The sequence below is a fragment of the Hakea prostrata genome, chromosome 1, assembly GCF_041222555.1.
Source record: "Hakea prostrata isolate BN-2017 chromosome 1, UWA_Hpros_2, whole genome shotgun sequence".
NCBI classification, from domain to species: Eukaryota; Viridiplantae; Streptophyta; class Magnoliopsida; order Proteales; family Proteaceae; genus Hakea; species Hakea prostrata.
Window position 1 is genome coordinate 70,065,817 of NC_142600.1, and position 25,221 is coordinate 70,091,037.

At 38.2% G+C, this 25,221-nt stretch overlaps 1 protein-coding gene across 1 annotated transcript; it reads left to right on the forward strand.

Annotated features, from left to right (window-relative positions):
- The first annotated feature begins 571 nt into the window (after window positions 1–571).
- Window positions 572–6,275, forward strand: LOC149029677 (uncharacterized). Its single transcript, XM_089142006.1, has 2 exons — window positions 572–3,455; window positions 5,284–6,275. The coding sequence occupies exons 1-2, from the start codon at window positions 842–844 to the stop codon at window positions 5,310–5,312; spliced, it is 2,643 nt and encodes an 880-aa protein (XP_088998132.1). The 5' UTR covers window positions 572–841; the 3' UTR covers window positions 5,313–6,275.
- The last annotated feature ends 18,946 nt before the right edge of the window (window positions 6,276–25,221 follow it).

Below are 25,221 nucleotides of genomic sequence, written 5' to 3' on the forward strand. Positions count from 1 at the left end.
AAAAAAATACAGCCTACAAGAATGATATCCGCATAGACACGAATAAGAATAAAAATAGAAAAAGGATTCATATTCTTGGGTAAGGTTTAAAATATTAATATTAAATATCGTCAGGTGATTTTAAGAGACGTATTGTGACATATCGAGTAATATTGATCGATATATTTTAATACAATTCAATATATATATAACATTGTATTTATTGTATCTCCATTTTCATATGTTATTGTGATGAGATACTCTATGCCCATACCTCATTGGGCAACCATCTCATCTGATAAACTTCTCAGTGCATTTGGTTGTCTGAGTTGGTCAACCCTTGTCCAAAGACTGGGAGGAAAAACAGAAAACTTACAAAGCTATGAAATTCCCATGTTGCCCTCTTTGTGCTCATGTGAATATAGCCCACATGAACAACAAGGGCACAAGGCAGACAGAAAGAGGAGAAAAGAAATTTTTTTTATTAAAAACACCAAATTTTTTTATTTATTTTTGGTAAACACCAAAATTTGAATAGAAAACAGGGTAAGAGAGAGAAAGGGACTTAAGAAATCAAGGGGAGAGAGAGAATAAGAAAAACATTTTGGACTTCTATTTCTCTTGACTTGTTTCCAAGTTTTATTTCTCTTTCTCTCTCTCTCCTATTTCCTTCACACTTCCTCTTCCATAGCCACTGCAGCTAAACAACTCCACAAACAGCTAAAAGCCTAATAGCCCCAGCAATAGAACAAGCAGCAGAGACCGAAAGTCTTAATTTTTTTTCTCCAGATCGCCGGTTTCCGGCATGGGAAACCGGCATAGAAGTGAATATCAGCCACCACTGGCGGCGTCTTACTCCTAAATGCAAGGAAACAGCCGGCTACACCGACTTGATGTCACTGTTCAAAGTTCCGATGACGACGAAGAAGATGATGGAAGAAGAATAATAATAACACCACAAGTGTACTTTTGGGCTTCTTTTGCTGCTGCTGCTGCTGCTGCTTCTTCCTCCTTTTTCACCTTCTCTACTTCTCGAACTGAACTGGACTTTGCTTCGGTGTTATTATTATTATTATTGATTACTATTTATTTTGTCTCCGCCGTCACTGGGTTCTGCTGGGAGGTTTCAGCAATGGCTGCCACAGCCAATACTCCTCCGTTAGACTCGCCTGTTCCAGTCTCCGGTGACGACCTCACGGCCAAGGCGGTTCACAAGCGCTATGAAGGGTTGGTGACGGTGAGAAACAAAGCCATCAAGGGCAAAGGTGCTTGGTACTGGGCACACCTGGAGCCTATTCTGGTTCAGAATTCTGATACTGGTCTTCCCAAGGCCGTCAAGCTCCGGTGTGCTCTGTGTGATGCTGTGTTTTCTGCATCCAACCCATCTCGCACTGCTTCAGAACATCTCAAAAGAGGCACTTGCCCAAATTTCAGTTCTGCTCCCAGACCCATATCCTCTGTTTCACCTCCTCCTTCTGTTACTCCCCTTGCTTCTCCTTCTTCGTCTCACCCTCCTCAAACCCATACGCACCACCACTATCCCAACCACCGCAAACGCAGTGCAACTTCCGCCGCCGCCGCCGCCTCCGGTGGTGGTGGTAGCAGAGGCGGCGGAACCTCGACTCCGTCTTACCAGGTTTCACCACTCGCCATGGTCGACCCTTCCCGGTTGTGCTCCGACCTCGGTTACTCCTCCGGAACAGTGGTTGCTACTACGACTTCTGCAGCGCCTTTGCCTCCACCTCAACAACAGCAGCATTTGATGTTGTCGGGTGGGAAGGAAGATTTAGGTGCTCTTGCTATGCTTGAGGACAGCGTGAAGAAGCTCAAGAGCCCCAAAACCTCACCGTGCCCAAGCCTTAGCAAGAACCAGATTGACTCTGCTATGAATCTCCTCGCCGATTGGGTCTATGAGTCTTGTGGTGCCGTCTCCATTTCAAGCCTCGAACACCCCAAGTTCCGAGCGTTTCTTAACCAGGTGGGTCTGCCCACAGTTTCTCGCAAGGAGTTTGCAGGAACCAGGTTAGATTCCAAGTTTGAAGAAGCCAAGGCAGATTCAGATGCGAGGATTAGGGATGCCATGTTTTTCCAAGTTGCTTCTGATGGATGGAAACCTAAGCATTCTGGATTTGTTGGTGGAGAAAACTTGGTGAATTTGACGGTGAATCTCCCCAATGGAACCAGTGTGTATCAGAAGGGAGTGTTCACTAGTGGGCTTGTTCCTTCCAAGTATGCAGAAGAGATTCTGTGGGAAACGATCACGGGCATATGTGGGAATGTTATGCAGCGTTGTGTGGGGATAGTTGCAGACAGGTTTAAAGCTAAAGCATTGAGAGATTTGGAGAACCAAAACCAATGGATGGTTAATCTTCCTTGTCAGCTTCAGGGTTTTATTAGCCTTATCAAGGATTTTAGCAGAGAGCTTCCACTATTCAAGACGGTTACTGAAAACTGCCTGAAACTCGCTAATTTTTTCACTTCTCAGTCTCAAGTCCGAAACATTTTCCAGAAGTACCAGTTACAGGAGCTTGAACACGCGGGTTTGCTTCGAGGGCCACCTCCTGAGATTGATAACACTAAGAACTTCACTTCTGTGTATGCCATGTTAGAGGACATCATTAATTCTGCCAGAGCACTTCAGTCGGTTGTGATGGAAGAATCATATAAGATTGTGTGCGTGGAGGACCCAGTTGCGAGGGAAGTGGCTGATATGATTGAGGACATGGAGTTCTGGAATGATTTAGAGGCAATTCATGCCCTTATGAAGCTGATCAGAGGAATGGCTCAGGAGCTTGAGGCAGAGAGACCTTTGGTAGGACAATGCCTACCACTTTGGAAGGAGCTAAAGACAAAACTGAAGGAATGGTGTGCTAAATTCAACATTCCCGAAGGACCTGTGGAGAAGATAATTGAGAAGAGGTTCAAGAAGAACTACCATCCAGCTTGGTCCGCTGCCTTCATACTTGATCCTCTCTACTTGGTGAAGGACACTAGTGGAAAGTACCTTCCACCATTCAAGTGCTTGACACCTGAGCAGGAGAAAGATGTGGATAAGCTCATAACCAGGTTAGTATCCAGGGAGGAGGCCCATATTGCACTGATGGAACTGATGAAGTGGAGGTCAGAAGGTCTTGACCCGCTGTATGCACAGGCTGTTCAGGTTAGACAGCGAGACCCCATGACGGGGAAGATGAAAATTGCAAATCCACAGAGCAGTAGATTGGTGTGGGAAACATGCCTCAGTGAATTCAAGTGCTTGGGGAAAGTGGCAGTGAGGCTCATTTTCCTCCATGCAACATCCTGCGGTTTCAAGTGCAACTGGTCATTCATGAGGTGGGTGTCCTCACATGGGCACTCAAGGATAGGCATGGAGAGGGCACAAAAAATGATATTCATTGCAGCCCATTCAAAGCTTGAAAGGCGGGAGTTTTCCGATGAGGAGGACAAAGATATGGAGCTGTTCGCATCAGCAAATGGTGAGGATGATGTGCTCAATGAGGTCTTTGTTGATCCATCTTCTGTGTAACATTTTTGTTTTACATTGTAGAATTCTCGATTGTAGGATTTATTGAATTCTTTCCACTAGTCTTTTCTTTTTGTTCTGTTGTTTACTTACCCTTTCTGAACAGAAGATTTTTGAGGAAGTAGGCTGGGGTGGTAAGAAACTGAATTATGTATCATCACTGCTACACCTGTCGCATGATTCAAATGAATCAGTTGTCTCCTGCCCTAGCAAAGATGTTGGGTTATGGGTTTTCAGAAAAGAAGAAACTCTCCTTGTTTATAGGAAAGAGAGAGGTAGAGGAACTGGAGAGGAAAAAATGTTGTAACATCTTGGTTCCTAGAATCATTTGGGAAAATAATATTTATGAAGAGGATGTTTTCTCTTTCTTTTCTGGTTGAAATTCTGATAATTTGATTTTTTTTTAATTTTTTATTATTTAATCCATCAGTTCTTCTTGGGGTTTCCATAACTGACGACCTTAGCTGAAGATTTGAACATTGGTAATATGAATGTTGATTAGTAAATGCTTCTCTTTGGCATGATTTTATGTTTAATTCATATAGAACTATACTGTAAAGACCTAGTAACTCTGTCCTTTGGCTTTGGCCATTGTTAAACAGCTTGGCAGTTACCTAACTAGACTAGGAGCTAAGAGTGTTTACAGATACTAGACAAGTTCCTTTGAGGCACTTTTGGATAAGCTAAGTGTGAAGACAAAATACATTGCAGAAACAACGGTGACAGGGTTCCGACTTTTATTCACTGTTCTCAGAGCTTTAGAGGCTTTAATATGTTCAATCCCCCTCATTTCTTAAATGTCTTGAAATTTTGGTTTAGTTCTTTGATCTAATCCTGCTTTGGTATTGTTGCCAAATTTCTTTGTAGTACTTGTATGATTAAAATGAATGGCAGACATAGGTGGGGATCTATTTTTGAAATATCTGGGTCTCACATTTCAATTTGGTTATGCATTATTTGTTTAGGATATCTGCCATCTAGTTCCCTTCAGAATTTTGTATGAACAAAAAGATCATTCTTCTGCTTCTTAGTGAAGCTGTCATCTGACAGATTATCATTCTACTTTACCAAGCACTGTATGAAACCACAGCCAAACATCGCCGTGATGGTTCCAAGGTAGATAATTTTTGCCAAATTGTGGTGAACTCATAATCATTTCAGGAACAGGAGAATTGGATTTGTCAAAGAGAATCCATACTGATCCTTGAAACTTTTGTTGTGTTTCCTGTCATTCCTTATTAAGTCCATGGATTTGTTTTCTAACTCAAAACAGATAGGGTTGGGTCACAGGTTCAGATTCAGTACTTGCATGGACCTCAGTATCACCTTATGATCTAGTGATCTTTCTTACAAAATTTTGTGGGAGGTCATCTTACCATATTTGTCGAGGATCCACTTTCTGTTGTCTAAAGACCCACAATTGAAGTTGCATCTAATGTTCAGTTTGGTTTAATCTAATGTCTCATATTGCAAACTTTGATTCTGTTGATATTTGAAAGTTTTTGCCCATCAATTTCTTGCAGTGTTTCTTTTTTCTGTTGCTGAAGTAGGTCTGCTGGGCTTTCTGTTTCTGTTCAGTCTGCAATATCAATAACCATAATTTGATCAGCATGTCATACAAAGATCCAGGCCTTTTCTGTTCACTGTTATAAAACTGTAATGATATGGTAATTATTTTCTGCAGAAGAGCAGAACAGTGACCTGTTTTAAAGTACTGAAGGATGATATATTCATTTTGTCATAAAATATTGGATTATTTGAAGCTTTTTGATGAGTGACAGATACCAGGGGACTGAAGAGACCAACATGAGAGACATGTTACGTTTATGGAAATTGTTGAGTGATGAGCTTGAAAAAGAAGTTGCCAAGAGACGATGTAGAATGGTCTTGATATGGAAATGAGAAGTGTTATGAGTCTCTTTTCAGAAGGGTGTTATTTTGCTAGAGCTGGTTGGGTGGATGGCAAACCAGACTTGTCACTTTGCAGTCAACCTTGTAAGGATCTGAGATCAGATCTTTGTAGGCAAAGGAACCATTTTGCCTGTTCTATCTCATTCATATCTCTTGAGGAATCTGTGTCAAGGTAGTGGAACCCCACCATGAATGCAGTGGATGTCCACCTCTAAGCTTTGTTTGTCGTGGTCAAGGAAAAAGCTAAACTCGGGGGGTCCTCCTTCGGTGACTTGTCAATTAATCATTCCAAAACTCTTAAATCTCAGCCTTCCTTAACCTGACCCCTATCAACTTTTGTTCTCAATTGTAAAAAATTGAAATTCTGGTGGTGTTGTCCATGAACATGGTCATCATTATTGAAAGATTTTGGGAGGAACTGAAGCAAGAGGAAATCTGTCTGCGTCTGGGATTTGGGAGATTCTCCGATAGCGATTCTGCAACAAACTCGTATGGATTTCGCAGGTTCTTGGTGTCGCTGCAGCCACGGCACCTGCTGCTTCTGCTTATGCTACAATCCAACTCCACTTCATATTTTCACATTCATGTATCGTATGTATGTCTGCGTGAAGCTTGTAAATATAATCTCCATTCAATTTTCTCCCTGTTCCATTGTGAAGTGTTGAGTGTGACAAGGTTTGATTTAATTCCAGAGGGCCCGGGCATGTTTACACAATCCATGACAGAAATTGAGAAGAAATAAATTAATGAAAAGTGCACTTCGTGATACATGAATTACACAAATATTACCAAAAAAAGAAAGAAAAGTAATTACACAAAGATGGGAATTACAGTCACCGCCAACATATCATATGGGTTCTACAATACCAAACTTACCCTACTAAAACTGCACTGTTCCCAGTTATTATACCCTCCTGTCCCTTTTTCTTCCTTGTTTTGAATGGTAATCCTACTCGAGTTTTTAATACACCATACCATCATTTCCTCTTATGATAGGAACCCAAGAAAATCCTTTTTGAACTCTCACTTCTCATACCCTGTTCATCTCTCTCTCTCTCTCTCTCTCTCTCTCTCTCTCTGTCTATACCATGGCTGCTTGCTTTCGCTGGAACTGTTCATACCCTTTTCATCTCTCTCTCTCTCTCTCTATACCATGGCTGGTTTCTTTCACGGGTTCCAGATCCTCTCACCTACACTGCTTTCTTTGATGGGTTGCAGATTCTCTCTCTCTCTCTCTCTCTCTCTCTCTCTCTCTCTCTCTCTCTCTCTCTCTCTCTCTCTCACACACACACACACACAGAGATACCTAATGGGTATGTGAGTTAAAGGTGAAGAATCAAGTGGTTCTCTCTTACTTTTGATGGTAAGTGTGTAGAATGAATAATAGAACTAGTGTAGTATTATTGCTGTTCAGCTTTGTAATGGTAAACTATTACTACTCAATTTTGGGAGAGACACAGTTGCTGTCGGCAAGGCTTACGAATGCTGACTGCTCACCAACTTTGAGAGGTGGGGATGGAGGTGGGGAAGAAACATCTCTTTCTCTCTCTCTCTCTTGGGAGTGAAAGCCTTTTTCACTGTATGTGAGTTTCACTACCCTCTTGTTTTTGTGAAAGGGCCAAGGAGATATAATGATTAGTATAGGATGACAGTCTCTTTTACAAGAATCTTTCCACTGCTCCTTAATTAACCTTCCCTTTCTCATTCTCTCACTCTTCTGGGCACCACAACTTCCATTAATGTCTCTTAATTTAAAGCCTCATATATTGAGAGTAGAAAGATATTGTATTTTTCCCTACCTTTACTTCTCCTCTGCTAGTGCTAGGATGAGAGACAATCAATGCTCATAGGAATTATTGGTTCACATCAATCACCAGAAAGAAAAACAAACACCCAAGAACAATTTGGTTCCACAGAAATTTCAAACCTAGTTTGAAACAATGCAGATGGGCATTCAAAGAATATACTAGTACAATAGATTCCCTGCCCCCAAACCTTCCCAAATAAGGTATGGATGGAAGAAATCTAAAGTACAGAATCCATACATGCCCACCTTGTAGTTTAGCTCTATTTTCATCTTACCAGACCTGTTTAATGTATTGATATGGACAAATTGCTAAATATAGCTGCATGATTCGCGAAATGTGTTCATAGCGTGTTCGTATTTTTGAAGGAATTTTTGTTATGATTCTGGTGAATGAGTTAGGTGGATCAAGAAACCTACCACAGTTTCTCATTTCACAGTTTGGTTTGACATGCACTGTTCTCCTAATTTAATTTGTTAATTTGAGGTATAAATTGCTTAATTTAGCTAACTTTATTTGCAATAACCAATGCATAGTAGGTGTGTTATTTGGGTAATTAGGTAGCTAAGATGCCAACACAAGTGTTGACATGTTTGTCAATTAAACAGTATTCCTTTACCATATCCTCCACTGCATATGATTCTCAAGTCTATTTATTTCCATTTTTCATTTTTCCATAATTGTTGTAAGAATAAGTAATTTTCAAACTGACCCATGACAGCATATTTCTACAGTTCATCAATGGACACCAAAGAGAGAAGAAGTATGGGAAACAGAAATAGAAACACAATTCAAAAATTCCTACCTTCATCATTGCTGAAGGAAAACTTCGTCACAGATAAAGAAAATCAATTCCCTGGTAAGAAACTAAGAAAGTAAAACATGGGATAAGTCACTTGAGAGGTACATCTTTAGTTGAAGCTGAGACATCAAATCTCAACTCATCTAACACTGAAATCCGACCCCAAAATCCTTCTTTTAGATCATCATATATATGTGAATTTGAATCCAAAAATTGTTAAAGAGATATAATTTGATCTGGGTCTTTCTCAAGATGTTTCATTTTTAGAAACATTGAACTATAAAGATGGGTTGGAATATGAAGTCAGCAAATGTGCCAAACAAACCTTTCTTCTTCTTCTTCTTCTATTTCAGTTTTCAGTTCTGTTTATCCAAAGTGATCAGGAACCCATTTCATAAATTGACTTTTGAGTGGTCAAGAACCCATTTCATGGATTCATGAAGACCAGAAGATGGCTGGCTGGCTGGACCAAGTCAACCTTGGTTCTCAATCACATCAATCTCTCCTTTGGTTTCTCCATGATCATGGCTAGTGGTTGGTTCAACCTCAACTCCTCTCTCTCTCTCTCTCATTTGTTACTACTATTCCTTCACGTGGTAGAGTATTTTATGGATCCTTGACCTCAAATCAAGGCCATTTGATGACTTTCTTTCCATATAAAGTGCCTCAAAAGTCTTTCTCTCTTACAGAGAAAGAAAAGTCCTCTTTTACAGTCTCTCCAACCCATAAACCGGTTGGTCCAAATGGGCCAATGAGTAATATTATAAGGTAAAGTGTCTTCTAATCAAGAGACTATAAATAATAATTACGAGGAAACAAAACATAAGTAATCCCAGTTCCCAACTTAATTCTTCTTCATAACCCACTAATCAACTTTTATTAATCAACTAATTCCCTCTCCCATAAGCTGTGACTCTCTTTCCTTGACACTAAAACATGTGCTTAATTACTGTAATAATTTAATATTAATATATAAAATTTTGGGTAGAAGATCAACTCCTTCTCTCTTTTTCTTTTTCTTTTCATTTTCATTTTTTTTTTTTTTTGAATCTGAAGAATTTATATATACGGTGGAGGGAATATTACTAATATAAGTGTCGCTAGATGAAACCAGTGGGAGCACAAAAGTTGTGTTCCCCTTGGTTTAAAAGAAACCAAATATCATGTAAAAGGCAGAGCATTTGAGACTTGGATGGAAAGTCCAAATCCATATTTGATCACCACAAAATTTAAGCTTGGATGTTGGTTTTGTCAGGTTATGAAAAACCCACCGAATAAAACAATCAGCAAATAAGAGAAAGAAAAAAAAAACACAATAATAACAAATAAAAAAAAATAAGAACACAATAATATATGGACAAAAGAAAAAACTCCACTATAAATAAAAAAATATATAAGATGAAAGATATTTGGGATGCATAAAGAAGAATATGAGGCTTTCCTTTATAGCTCCCTCCTCTCCACATATTCCCACATCAGTTGATATAGGACTAATATTATAACAGGTTTAGATATAGATATTTAAATTGAAAATTATTAAAATGAATGTCAAGAAATCACGAATAAAAATAGAAAATAGTCAAAGAAGTACAAAGATGCAACGCGATTCATATATCAATACAATGTTCTATGTCCATGGATGAAGAAGAAGAAAAAGAAAATTCATTGTATCGAAAAAAGATTACAATGAAGATCTCTAAACCAAACGCCAAGACAGTATTACATAAGCTCTCACCTAAAATTTTAATGTGAAAATCCCAAATTTCATAATGACTCAATAAAAAAATGACACAACAATAAAAACAACAAACTTTATTTCAACTAAATTAGGTCAGCTACATAGATTCTTGTCTTTCAATCAACTATGTATGCTGCCATACTAGATACAAGGCCTAAATCATGTAAATTTTTTCTTACCACATCTCTTAAAGTTACCTAAAGTCTATTCCTAGCTCTTCTAATTCCTTCAAACTAGATTAAATCATTTTTCCATATAAGGGCATTAACAGGCCACCGTTGAACGACTTTTTGATAGCTTATTACTTACCAGAGCTACTATACTAAGATCAGGTCTAATATAATCATTAATTATCTTATCCTTCCTACTCTTACTACTCAACTATCTTAGCATCCTTATTTCAATAAGAGAACATCAGATGTAGATATACGTACAGGGTTTCCATCGATTCATACCGTAACGCTCCGACATCCCCATAAAATTAAAATTAATGATAGGCTCCATGGTTACATTGGATTTGAATTCTAGCTTTATACCTTTTGTTTTCTTTTTCCCAATCAAAGTAGGAACCTTTTTACATATCTAGAAAGAAGGGAGTACCAAAGAGGAAACATAATGCCGACAGCATATCCATAATTTTTTTCTTGAAAGCATTTAAGTTGTAAATAACAGTAGATTTTAGCAATATAAATTTCCAAGTAAAGTAGTGACAACTTAGTATTATACTCCCTAGACCCTACTTGATGCACGTTCCCATCTAACCCGTCCAAATTGGTCGCTCTCTCTCTCTCTCTCTCAACGTACGGTGGATCCCACACCCCCACCTACTTGTCTGCTTTTTATAACCAAACCCCTAAGACCCCATTCATGTAATCATGTACTGACTATTTGACCTAATTGCAATTGTGGGACCCACACAACCCCATCCGACACAACGCTCAAAATAAGTTAGCCTACCAAAGTATTCCATTATAATCATATAACTAAAACCCTAACCCTAATGCTACCCTTACTACCCCTATAACACCCCCCTCTCAACCTTACTTAGAATCCGGATCTTCTACTCGTCAGATAGAGGAGATCGATACTCTTCTCACACATTTCCACCGTCCAGTGGGAACGAAATCCACGTGGGACCCACTACAGATCTCACTACTGATTCAATTCATTCTAATAGCATTCACTGGTCAGCGCAGGGTGTGAAAGGAAGCATAGGCCTCTATCTCTAACACGTCTCAGCTCCCTGAACAAATCCGCTGACTATGTCTCAACTTTGACCATCTGGGCCCACATTACAAAATCCAACGGCCAAGCTTTAATGATTTGTTTGGTCATTAATGTGTATTTTATTGTACATCGCAAGCTACTTTATTATATAGTATTTTCCAACAGAACGACCGTACACATGACATCATCAGATTGGCGGTTTGTATCTAAGAGTTCAGATGATGACATCAGGATTTATCATAATGAGGTAGCTCGGGGGATCTACTTTAACTTGAAAAAAAGGAACGTAGAATAAGCGTGTGGGTCCACTGGGCCTTTTTAAGCCCATTTGCTTGGGCCTTGGGCAGAGGGTGTGGCCCACTGGTCCCTAAGTCCTTTTGTCTCAGTAGTAGTAACCTTTGAAAGTGTTACTTTTCCCACATCATTAGTTATGATTCGGATTTTCTGCCATAGATGGAAAGGAAGAAAGTGGGCCCAAGCCAATCAAGGTCGATACGGATTGGATCTTTTTGAAGAGTGGGCCCCTCCCCCCAAGCCCAAGCCCAAGCCCAACCTCATCACTTTGTAATTTATTTGAATCTCTAGGCATAAATTTGATAAAACCTCCTCCCTACATCATCACCTCAACTCTGATCCTATAACCCTACGGGCTACGCTAACATAATATTAATGGTGTAGGTGGGCCCCCATCACTCTTCTTTGGTCGTAGCATTGGACCCCACTTGATTTGAACTAAAGGGTAGCATCAGAATCTTTGACCATTAAGTCAAAGCAATTAATGTAGGAGTAGGACTTTAGATTGATCAGACGTACCAGAAAGCTGATGCATGATTTTATTTATAATGATATCGGAATCAGGAGAGAGAATTTTAACCTAGGGACACTTTTCTGACACGTGTTATGTTTCCACGTGTCATGTCAGATTGGGGGGTGGGGGCAATTGGTCTCTCTTGCGACAATACTCATAGCTCACACTAAGATTACTCTATCAAAAAGAAAAAGAGATTAATTCATTATTTTATTTTTTTTAATTTTTTTTGGGTATGAAGAGATTACTCTCTTTAATTCAGTTAAGACTTAGCTTTCATGGCCAATGAATGAATCATTGTTTTCCTATTTTTTATTTCATCTACTAAATAAAATTATTAGAGCAAATTGCATTGGCACCCCTCACAGAGGCCTTAAAGCACTGACATCCTATTTTATGTTTAAAAAACACAGAGACCCCAAAATTGAATTTTTATTGGATATATTTATCTAATTTGTCACTAAAAACCTTTCAGACATTGTTTATTATAAGAATATTTTTGAAAATATACATTGATTTAACTGTTTTCAATGATAAATTTGTTAAAAATATCCAATAAAAATCCAATTTTTGAGTCTCTATGCTTTTTAAACATAAAATGAGGTGTCGTGCTTTAAAGGCCTTCATTTTGGGATACCAATACAATTGTTATTATGGTAATTGTTGTCACGAGATTTCAATCAAGTTATATTAGTTCTAACTTGGTCCAATTGGTTTGTTCAGTTAGCTTGACTCACTCGAATTATGAAGAGACTCGAATCATACAAAGGTGTGCTTGTCCATCAGGGATTGGAGGATCGAGGTAGTTTTCAATCAACAAGTGTCATTCTAAGCTTCTTCCAAAACCATTTTCTCAGACTGCATTGAACTGTTGTTGCCGCGATATTGTTGGAGTCCAGATCTGCAACCCCGTCGGGGAGCACATGCGGGGCCCACCGATTTTGTGGTGGTAAAACCGTCGGGCTGTGCTCCCCGACGGGAGTGATGATCAGGATTCATATTGTTGTTTGAGTTACTCAACTACCCTGGTGTCTATAAATCATGAGAGTGATGCCTTAATCACAAATGGTTAGACTGTCAGCATAGCTCCTGGCTCGGACCCAATTGGCACATCAGATAAGCTCCTTCGGCGGCATTGCTTTTCGCGCTGACACATGTTGCTCTCTCTTTAGATGCTCAATAGTTGGTATATAAGTAATCAACATCATTGCTCCTTTATAACAGAAAAATTAGCCACCCTTAGTGTTGTTCTATCTTTCAATAATTACTTAAACATGTTTTGTTTAAACCCTAAATCTTGAATTATATTCACTGTGTTTCTAATAAAAGTACATAAACTTCACCTAATAATTCTTTTCATTACTTTAATTGGGTCAATCTGATGATAAAATGAGATGGGTTTCGTGAGTTTTGAGCGACTAATCTAGATTAGCGGGTCTTAATTGATTGTCTTTTTCAACTTTCCTCCAGAGTTTACTCTGGTTACATCAATTATTTCTTGAATTGATGACTTTCTACTGCTATTCATTATTGTGAGATGTTTACAAAGTTATTTGAACATGAGATTTGGTGAGCAATGTTTTAGGCTTTAAAAATTTTAGGACATTTTAATGATAGAAGTCACCAAATCTGATATTTTGATAATTATGGTTTAGGTTTTTAGGATCTTAGTACTTTCAACTACCTTAATAGAGTGGGTAGAAAGAAAATAGATAGTTTAAGATCTTATGATGCTACAAGACAAACACTTAACCCTACTGCTGGCACCTAACTAGTCTGGACATTTGAGAAAATGTAGGAATTTGTTAAAAGAGTTTCAGGGAAGAGATGAAACATATTCAAAATCCAAAGTTGCTTTATATAACAATAGTTCTAATTTCAATCCAAATCCTTATCCACACACAGCTTGAATTAGATCTCAAACAATTAAGGGCTTGTTTGATAATCCATTGAAAAATAGTTTATGGTGTTTCTTCCTTGAGAAATAAAAGTATCAACAGAAAACCATTTTTTTCTTTGTCTGAAGCCGAAAACTGTTTGTGAGAACTGTTTTGTTTCAGATGACTTTTTGAAACGTGAATTGAAATTTATGAAAATTTATGTTTCAAAAAACAGTTTTAACAGCATCACTCTATTTCTCAAAACAAAATCTAAGCATGGCTTAGGCTAAAACGTAAAGAATTCAAAAAAGAGTATTCATGGAATTTGACATTCTAAACATAAGAATGCTGGTAAAACCCAACTAATAGTGTTTTCACATAAAAAAAAAAAAACAAGCTTTTTCAATGCCTAAAAAAGTATTTCTACATCCAAAGTTGGAATTTCATTTGAGAGGAAATTCTTCTACACTCAAATTCGTGAGTAAAGGGAGAAATTGCAATTTCCAAAGGAAATAGTTGCTTCAATCAAGCTTTACAGGTAGAAGAGAAACAATGTTGGTATATGAAATCCAGGCAGTGGTTGAGTTGGAGAAGCAGATACGTTCGTTGTGGGCAAAAGAGAAGGTCTTGAGGATCGTATGGACAGTGGTCAAAAGCTGAAAAACTGATACCAAGTTAAAATTTCATTTGAGAGAGAACTCAATTGAGAGATAATTCTTCCCCACTCAAATTCTTGAGTGAGAGATGTGTATTAATATTATTTGAATTAAAATTCGAATATTTGAATAACAACTTGTTTACAATCGAACTCTATAACTTGTTGACACTTTAACCATAACTCAAACTCTTATTGAGTTAGTTATGGTAGATTTGAATTTGAATTCAAGAGGCTTATCATTTACGTAGAAAACAATCAAATTTGTTCCTGGCGTAAAGCAGGATATCTAACAGGTCCTTAAAACTTTGAATCCCCAAAAAAGTTCCAAATCAACACCAGACCTCCAACGAGAAACGAAAAGAATTTTAATGTGTTAGAAGACAGCTGCAGATCATGGTTAACAGACCCCAAAAGCGTTGGTGCTCTGAATATCAATGCCCAGTCAGTCATGGTTACCACATGCCATAACAAACTGCTCATCCCCAGTGGTGATTGTGGCAATGTGTTTGTACTCGTTAACAAGCAGCTCCCTCTTTACCTCTTTATATAAAAGCAAGTGAAAAGCCATTTTACATCTGCCCAAATCGTATCTGATAACCTCTTCTTCCATATTTTTTTTGAGGTGAGATACTGCACTAATTGAAGAAGTCCATGACTGAACTTGTGTTATTCCACCAATAAATAGCCACTTTGTTTATTAGTCTAGGTGATATGGTCTATCAACAAGCATGAGAAACTAATGCCAATCATTCTTACTGCATGATCTGCAAAAAGAAAGCAAGAAACATCATGCTTCACTTACAGCTAAAACTATAGCCCCGTTGATGTACATAGAGACGTTCCACATAGACGAGAGAGAATCATCATAAGTTTCATATTCATAATCGGATTTATATCTTCAAATGTTTAAACCTAACAAACACTGATCATTAATTGCAAACAACCCAAACAAATCATATTATACACTAGAAACCTTAGAAGTTTCAGATATTCAACTTCCCAAGAGTAGTCTGCAGACAGCAAGAGAACGATACTGTAATTACTTTCTCATTAGATAATAGATGCATTGTTAAGATCCATGAGAAAGCCCTTTTCGATCGAAGAACATTCAAGGCCTTTTGTTCTTAACGTTGCATACAAATCACATGCATTTCCATGAGGATTTGAAACACTTCAGATATAAACTGTAAGTGTAAGTTCAAACAAATTTTAAGGACATAACATATTCAGGTATAGTAAAGAAAATAATCACACATAACATCAAGTCATCTCTTACTTTAACACTGAGAGGAATCATTTCCTTGTAGTTCATGTGTAACTAGACATGATGATCACCACAAGCGATACAGGAAATATAAATTAGAAATCAACAGCAAAACATCAAATCTTTCAAGACTGCTTGAGAATTCTTTCTTACAGATTCCACAAATGGTAGTGCCTGATAATGGAAATGAAAAATGAAGTTCAGAAACATGCCAGTGGCAGGACTTGGTGACCAATTAGGATCGGAAGCAGGTATGCAAAGTGTACTATATAAGGGCGGGACTTGAACCAGACCAGACACTTCTGCCGAACATGCCACTTTAGGTAGACCACAGGAGCAAATCCTACAGGTATTGCAGGTGATCTTCTTTGTCTTGGCTCTTGACAGCGAGGTTGTTCGCATAACATTCAATCCCCGATGGGAAATCAAAAGGATGGCTTATGATCCTTATTAGGAGCCAGAGCAGCATTGAGCTTGAACCTGATCAACTGGAGTGCAAGTAGAAGAGGCCATTGAGAAAAGCCTTTAAAAAGAGTTTAAACCGAAGCCCATGGTCCAATTTTATATAGGCTAAGGAGGATCATCAATGATTCCCTATCCATCGAAGAAAATGGCAAGAAAGGTTACGTCGAAGTTAAAATTCAGATGCAAGTAAATAAACTTATGATTGTAATTCTACTAGAAATCCTACCGGGAAGAATAAAGTTTACATTATGGTTGTAACATTGCAGGGGTATTAACATCTGCCCCTGTGGTAATTAGTGCTTCGCTTTACTTTTTGTCGAAGTCTCATTAGCTAGTTGAAGGTTCTCTTTTATTTCTGGTGGAAACTTTGTCTTTAGGGTGTGTTTGACTTGATTATATTCCTCTTCAAATCAAATCAGTCTGTTGGGGATTCAATTCTCCCATATGGAAGGCTCTTTCAGTAATTTCAAATCAATCTGGTTGTTGATGCTCTGCAGTTGGTACAACAACAACAATAAGCTTTGTCCCAACTAAATGGGGTCGGCTACATGGATTCTTGCCTTCCAATCAGTTCTGTTAGAGGTCATGCTAGATACAAGGCCTAAACTATGCATATCCTTTCTCACCACTTCTATTAAGGTTATCTTAGGTCTACCCCTGGCTCTTCTAGTTCCTTCAATCTGGGATTATATCACTTCTCCGTACAACGGCATTTATAGGTCTCCATCGAACATGGCCGTGCCACGTCAAACAACTTTCCCAAAGCTTATCACTTATGGGAGCAATTCCTAAACCAACTCTAATATGATCATTCCTTATCTTATCCTTCCTACTTTTGCCACTCATCCATCTTAGCATCCTCATTTTTGCTATATTGAGTTTTTCTATATAATTCTTTTTAACAGCCCAACACTCTGCACCATACATCATAGTTGGTCGAACAACGGTCCTATAGAATTTTCATTTAAGCTTCAATGGAATACATCGATCACACAAGACCCCAGATGCACCTCTCCACTTCATCCACCCTATTTTAATTCTGTGGGAAACATCATCCTCTATATCACCTCTTTTATTTATGAATTATGATTGAACCTAGGTACCTAAAAGAATCACTCTAAAGAATCTCCTTATTGTCAAGTTTCACCACCTCATCGTCTCCCCGATCATGACTAAAGTTACAAACTAGATATTATGTCTTCATTCTACTTAATTTAAAGACTCTTGATTCCAAAGCTTCTCTCTATGATTCTAACTTGGTATTAATCCCCACTTGAATCTCATCTATCAACACAATATCATCAGCAAAAAGCATACACCAAGGGACATCGTCTTGAATGTCTTTAATTAATTCATCCATCAAAAGTGCAAATAAATATGGGCTTAAAGTTGATCATTGATGTAGCCCAACTGTAATTGGGAATTCATTACTTTATCCCCCCATTGTTCTTACACTTGTCACTAAACCAATATACATATCCTTAACTATGTCTACATATTTACTTGCAATACTTCTTTTATCTAGTATTTACCAAATACTAACCTAAGGGCACAGCCGGCTATATGGAGAAGGGGGGGGGGGGGGGGGGGGGGGGGGGGGGGGGGGGGGGGGGGGGGGGGGGGGGGGGGGGGGGGGGGGGGGGGGGGGGGGGGGGAGGGGGGGGGGGGGGGGGGGGGGGGGGGGGGGGGGGGGGGCCCTTTCAAAGAAACTCTATCATAAACTTTTTCTAAGTCTATAAATACCATATGAAGATATTTTTTACACTCTCTATACCTTTCCATAAGTCTCCTAATTAAGTAAATAGCCTTCGTAGTAGATCTTCCCAACATAAACCCAAATTGGTTTTCCATAATTGTGGTTAGGTATCTCAAACGGGTTTCAATTACTCTTTCCCATAATTTTATAGTATGACTCATCAGTTTAATGCCCCTATAGTTATTACAGCTTTGAATATCTCCTTTATTTTTATAAATTGGAACCACAATGCTTCTCCTCCATTCATCAGGCATTTTCCCAGTGCTCATAATCTTATTAAACAACTTAGTCAATCAAACTAGCCAGTAGGTTCCTAAGCTCTTCCATACTTACTATTGGGATTTCATCAAGACCTCATACCTTGCCTAGTTTCATCCTCCTTAGTGCTTCTTTTATTTCAGACATTGAAATTCTCCGCATATATGTTCGAAAATTGGTGCCTTGGTAAATGGTGTAATAGTCCGAATCAGAGGTGCTTGAAGCATGCTTGTTTAGTAGACTAGAGAAATAGATTTCCCATTTTTTCTTAATGTCCTCATCACATACTAGCACTTTACCATCTCCATTTTTAATACATCTAACACAATCAAGATCTCTACTCTTCCTATCCCTTATTTTAGTTATCTTATAAATAGATTTTTCCCCTTCCTTCATGCCCAACTTATTGTATAACTCTTCATACTTCTTCTCCCTTGCTTTTCCTGCAATTTTCTTAGCTTCATTTCTAGCCAACCTATAACTTTGTAGATCATCAACATCTTTAGTTATTTGCCATGTCTTAAAACTAGTTTTCCTATTCCTGATGGCAACTTGAATCTCACTATCCCACCACCAAGTCTCTCTATAAAAATGAAGTTTTCCTTTTGATTCACCTAGGACATCTTTAGCCACCTTCTTGATACACATAGCCATCTCATTCCACATCACATTATTGTCCCCCTCAAAATCCCATTTTCCTTGTTTGAATACTTCATTAGAGAAAATTTTCAAGAACTCTCTTTTCAAGTTCCACCATCTTATCCTGGGATAGCTAACCTTGTACCTTTTATGAGTTTTTGGGGTTAAGCACATATCCAAGACCACAAGTCTATGTTGTGCAGTTAAGCTTTCTACTTGGTATCATCTTGCAATCCTTGCACAAAAATCTATCAGTCCTTCTAGTTAGGAAGAAATCTATTTGGCTTCTATTATGCTCTACAGTTGGTAATCCCCCATTATTCTGTAGTTTTTACGTCAGATTTGAATATGATTGTTTCAGGCCTCTGGATCTATAATAAATACTTTTTATGTTTTTGGGGATTCTATATCCTTTTGGTTTGCAGATTTTCCCAAATTCTGGGAGTTACTAGTTAATCTTAATATGTTATATCAATCTGTATCTAGGAGTGCTTTACCTTGCCTTATCAAGTTTCCTTCATTGGCTGATTCCAAATTTTCCATGGACAATGTTGATTTCCAGATCAGAATTCACAACTACTGAACTGCATGTAGTTTTGAATGATCTCCGATGGGGCCAAGAAGTAGAGGTTTGCATTAATTCTAAAGGGAAGATGATCGGCAGCATTCTGCATTCCATGCTTTCTAGTCTTCTAGATCAATTTTGCATTCTCGGATGATAAAAATAGTTCGAGTTCTATAAGGCAAGGGGGAGGAGTAAATCAATGGATATTAATGAACCATCACTGATGGATGTTGCACAAGATTACTAGGCATTGAGGTGACAAAAGTACAGTTTTGGGACCCCTATAACACCAGTCAAGCTAGGAACTGCTATCCATGGGCTCACCAGTTGGATAGAATCGTTGTGTCAGATGGTGACAGTAAGAAGCTGTCCCTCAGCAATACCACCCTAGCCTCTTCATCTGAACCTTAAACATCAGTTTCTCTCTCTTGAGATGACTTCATTCAACTTTTGTGGCCCACATATGTACATCAGCTTTTCTTACATCCACTCTCCCACTTGATTCTAGTGATTCTACCAATATGACTGGTAAGTAGTCTCTCTTACATTAACATAGTTTGACATTTCACCAAAATTTTGAAATTTTCATGTTATCTCAAGGGGCTGAAGACAAAGTGTAAAACATGTGATTGGATTTGTTTCAACCAAAAATCCAGTAGTAATTTGTATCATCTCACCAAATGAAAAATTGCAAAGTTCTAAGTATACAATGGTTCACAAGCTAAGGTCGAAATATTAACCAAAGCTCTCTGGTTTCTTTGGCTTTGACCTGCAGAGGGAGAAATGTGATGGTAACTTGGATGTTTTGCCCCAACACCAGTCCATCTGCTAGAATGAACTATCAGCATTTGCCATATCACTCCAAAGAGATAAGTTTCTGCTACCGGGTAAGAATTGGCCACATTCAACTATTTCAAAGTATAATTAGGGTTGAAATAAGGCCAAGTTATGTCAGGTAAACCCTAGCTGAACCCTGGCACCCTTTTGCTTAGGCCAGGCCCATCCTCACCCTAACACAAGGTCTAAAAGCCTCAACCCAGGCCCAATCCTGTCTAAAAGCATGTTAGTTGATTTCCACTATTTAGATAATTCTATCAAAGTTCAAAAAATAAAGAGGAATAGGTAGGAAGAGTAGAGGAGGCATAACTACTGCAATAACAACAAAAATCCTGAATCCTGTAGAAGGAAATTCAAGGCTGAAATCAAGTTTGGGTTAGGTCAGGCCAGATAAGCCTGCAGCCTCAACCGTCCATCCCAGCCCAGACCTAGGGCCTGTGATTTCAAAGCCTAACCTATATATACACAATATATTGCAAAAAAAAATATGATTTTATTGCAGAAAATGTGATAAAATTAGGGTTAACACAAAGAACATAAAACTCAATTATTTATACATTAATCACCGTTATATGCCATGGTGTCAGATATTATAATCTTCCAATGGTTGATTAATTTTAATTTCTAAAATTCTGAAAAATATTTACAATTTTCATAAATGTAAGTGAAAATAAGACACTTTGCTTTAATTATTTATTCATCCAAAAGAAAAAGACATTTTGCTTTGTTTAGATTCTTTAGAAGGATATAGGAAATTTAAGTTGCTGATTTTAGGTTGTTTTGAGGTGCATATAAGGCTTCAAACGTTGTACCATATTTGGTTTTCCTATATTAGTTGAGTTTTTTGCTTGGTGCCCCCTTATGTGGGGCCCAAATTTGTGACTGTCCCCCTAAGGGCGATATATTCCATGGCGCCCCCTTTGCATAAATTGAAAATTTTCAAGTTACCCTCCTTAACAGTCAAGCATTTTGATCATTAAGTTAGGGTTGTAAAATGACTGTTATAGTAAGGATCAAAATACCCCTCGTTAATTTTTTTTTCACTTCCTTCCATTTACCTCCATCATCTTCCCAAAGAAACTGCTTCGAAACGAAGCTCTTTCTCCTCTACCTCCAACTCCGGTGAATCTAGAAGAGTACATAAACCCATGCATTTTCTTTCTAAGACTGTTGTTTTATCAATTTCAATTGTTTATGTTCTGTTTGGTTAGTAGTGAAGCTCAACAAAGCAGGAGTATTTGCAGGAATCAAAGTTGTTGCTAAGGATTTGGTGACAAAGGCAGCCTATTCTGAATCTAATCTGTGAAAAAATCTGGAAAGCTGTGGAATCAGCAGATTCAAAGAATATTTCTTCTGGTGTTATTTGTTGTAGGAATTGATTGCATCAAGATGTCAAAAATGAATGTGCACGAACTGCTGTAGCCTGGATTTTGAACAAAATATCCAGACGCACTAAAATTGCCCTAATCCCAGATGTTGAACAAGGACCTGGCTAGCTAGACAGGCTGTAGTTGGAATTAACCTCGGCTACCTAATCCTGGTTTTCTCTCTAGAAGGCTTTTACCAAAAAGGAAAAGAAACTAAAAAATGACCACGATGAGAACTTATAGATGAAAACACATTCCCAGTCATAAATTACTCAAGACAACAATCGAAAGGGGATTTAAAATAAGTAAATAAAAACCAAATAAATTTGTCTGCTTCACTAAACCATTAGAATTTCACACTCATAAAATGACAATAAAGATCCATAGCTTGATGTAGTTCAGCAAATGTGCCTCTTCTAGGGTTCACCGAGTCCAGAGGAGGTTGCCGGAGTCGGAGGCAGAGGAGAAAGAGCTTCGTTTCACCGAAGCTTCATTTCAAAGCAGTCATAAATGGAAGAAGTGAAAAAGAATCAAAGAGGGGTATTTTGGCCCTCACACATTAACGGGGGGTATCATGGTCATTTTGCAACCCTAACTTAACAGTCAAAACACTTGACCATTAAGGGAGGGTAACTTGGAATTTTTCACTTTATGCAGAAGAGGCGCAGTAGAATATATCGCCCTTAGGGGGGCAGTCATGAATTTGGGCCCCACTTAAGGGGGCGCCATGCAAAAAACTCATATTAGTCCAATGCTTTTATTGAAAGAAAATTATGAAGAATAATTTTGAAGGGAAAGTGATGCTATCCTACCCTATTATCTTGACTAATGCCAAACACCTCCCCTCTAAACTATAAACTAGCTCAACCCTCCCATGCAACTCAAAAACCATAGCAACTCTACCCAGTCCATCCATGAGTTTTGACATTAAATCATCCCAAAAGACAAACTAAATTTTAGTTAAACCCCTTAGTACCCTCAGGAGTTATCTTCTTCCTCATTCAACTAAGAACACTCTATCTTCCTCCGTTCAACTGAGATTTTCTTTTGATACCTTCTGAAGGTTTGCAATGATTCTTTTGATTGCTAAAAAGGCCAAGTAGGAAAGTTTCCTCTCCTTCTCCTTCCCCAACCCCACTCCCTCACCCTCAACACCCAACATACACACTAAATAACTGTCATGTTGACCTGCTAGCACTCTAGGGTTTAACTTCAGAAGACTTTTATCATTTTCTGATATGTCAAGTCTTTAATTACTTGAATCTCTTCTGCTTCTGCTGATCAAAATGAATTGGAAATGGATTAAAATTAGATGCAGATTTAAAGTATAACCTTTGTGAGAATGTATCAATGTTATTGTACTTGACGAATTAGTGTGAATGCATGTTACAGTAAAGTTTAGCAGGGCCAGAGAACAGCAAGACTGGCGCAATCCCATGGTTGCCAATTTCATAGCTCTGGTAAGAAATCTAAAAAACTAAAGGGCATTACATGACAACAAACAGTTTGAGAATTCGAAAATGAGAAAGAAAAAGATGTCACCAAGCTTGAGTTACATGGAGGAAAGAAAATCAGAAACAAGAACTAGAGAAAGGCCTAAGAATAATCTTAGAAGACTTTACTTGTACAGGGAATAACATTGAAAGTGTTTACCAAAAAAAAACAAATTTGATAGTTAAATAGAAACAAAAGGCAAAAGAGAGGGCAGGATGACTCAAAAAGTCTCAGAAACAAAGACTATGTAAGTAGAATATCTCGGAAATGTGTATGTGCCATAAAATTGAAGAAAGAGGAGCATAAGACAATGATTGCAGACAAGGTGTGAAATTTTGGTATTTCGGTCGTCTCCGTAGGAGAAATTTCAGAATCTTCTTCTAAATTTTGACCCTTAATTTCAGTTGGTTTTTTTGGGTTATTCTGGCCTAGCTTTCAATGTTAGCCTAATTTGAGGCAAAAAAACACACTGGGAGTGTTACTTTTGCCAAAAACCTAATCCAAAGTGATGTTCTTGATTGGCACATGCTCGGCTATATGTGGGCGAAACTGAAAGTTTGGAACTTGAAATTTAACCAATGTAAATATGAATATTATGCAAGCGATTTTCATTAAAATGTAACACGAATACAAGTAGAATTCAATATACAAGTGTGTAGGGTTGGATCCATCCCCTGGGTCATAGAGTACTCTGAATACTGGACATAAGCAATGCCACAACATGGTACGGATAAAGTTATCCATAATCTGCCATAATTGGTTGTGCTAGTCCTAATGGATATCCAAAGACGGAGTCCACAAATGATACACCTGATCCATCTCCATACCCATATGCAAACATGTTACTACAATTAGCAGATGAACCACCATATGCTCTACCATATCCATATCCATAAGCCCAATGTGGTACAACCACTTGAAATTTTCAAAATTTCACTGGAATTTTCAAGATTTCAGCGTAATTTCTAAATTTTGAAATTTTGGCAGAATTACCAACATCTGAAACTTTTTTATTTTGGTGGCAATTTTGTTCTGCCCAATACCAAAATGGCAAATTTTTTTGCCTAATTTGACCAAAATGTAATACCTTGATTGCAGATATATATACCTTGGCCACAAGTTGTAGAGGAATTTTTCAGTTGCCAGTGAGAAAGGCCTTAGGTCAGAAGTTGCATCTTGAAGGAGAAAGAGCAGCTGCACACCTCCCTTTTCCTCTAGGAAAGAAGGATGACAACAATATTATGGTAATGTCTTTTCTAGTACTGAAAAAATGACCACATTTGTCTTTTGGGCACCCATTAATGCCAAAACTCACAGGCTGGGTACAGTTGCTATGATTTCTGAGTAGCAGGGGACGGTATGGCTATTTTCTAGTTAAGAGGGAGATGTTTGGAATTTGTCACATGACATACCTTGGGAGGGTATGTCATTTTCCCTGTTTTAATTTATAAGTAAATAAGAGTCAAGACAAATCCTGTTTCCTAGTTAAGAGAGGAGTTGTTTGGCATTAGTCAAGGCAACAGGGGAGGGTAATGTCATATTCCCTCTTTTTAGTTATGAGAAAAACAAGAGTCAGGGGAAATCACAAGTCCCCATATAGTAGTTTTAGCTGTATCAATTAAAGGTTCACAGTTAATAATGGCTTCTTTTTCTCTATGCAACAGTAAGGAGTTGAGATAATGGCTAGAGAAGGCAACATCAGAGGCAAGAGGGGAAGAGGCAGGGAGGTGACAAGGGAGGCATAGCATGGCTGCATGGTACTCCAATTGATGACAACAAAGGAAACACAAAATGTAACTACTGTCACAACAGGATTACCATCAGGGGGAGCTGCAAAACCGAAACAAAATTTGACTGCGAATGCAACCAATGTGGCTTTATCACCATGGTTGGACACAAAATGGCTAGTATAAGCTGATTGAATGGTGACGAAACAAAATATAATGTTTCTACTGTCACAGGAGGAGGATGTCAGGCAAGGCCACAAGAGTAAATAACATTTGGCAGCAATATGCAATTGATGCGGCTTCATTCCGCATGGTCTATGAGTATTGCATTTTTTTCTCTAACCTCCTGAACAACTCCGTTATTTATGTATTTCCAATGACTGCATCTGTTGAGTGGACATCAAAATATTGATCTAGCAGAAACTCATCAAAGCTCTCACATAGTCACATGAGCAAAATGGTTAGTGATTTCTCAAACAAACTGAATTAGAGTATTCCAAAATAAATAGGATTCAAAG

Coding starts and splice junctions, on each gene's coding strand:
- LOC149029677 (XM_089142006.1), top strand. CDS start 842: ATGCAAGGAAACAGCCGGCTACACCGACTTGATGTCACTGTTCAAAGT. Junction 3,456..5,283: donor GCTGTTCGCATCAGCAAATG/GTGAGGATGATG, acceptor GATGAGTGACAG/ATACCAGGGGACTGAAGAGA.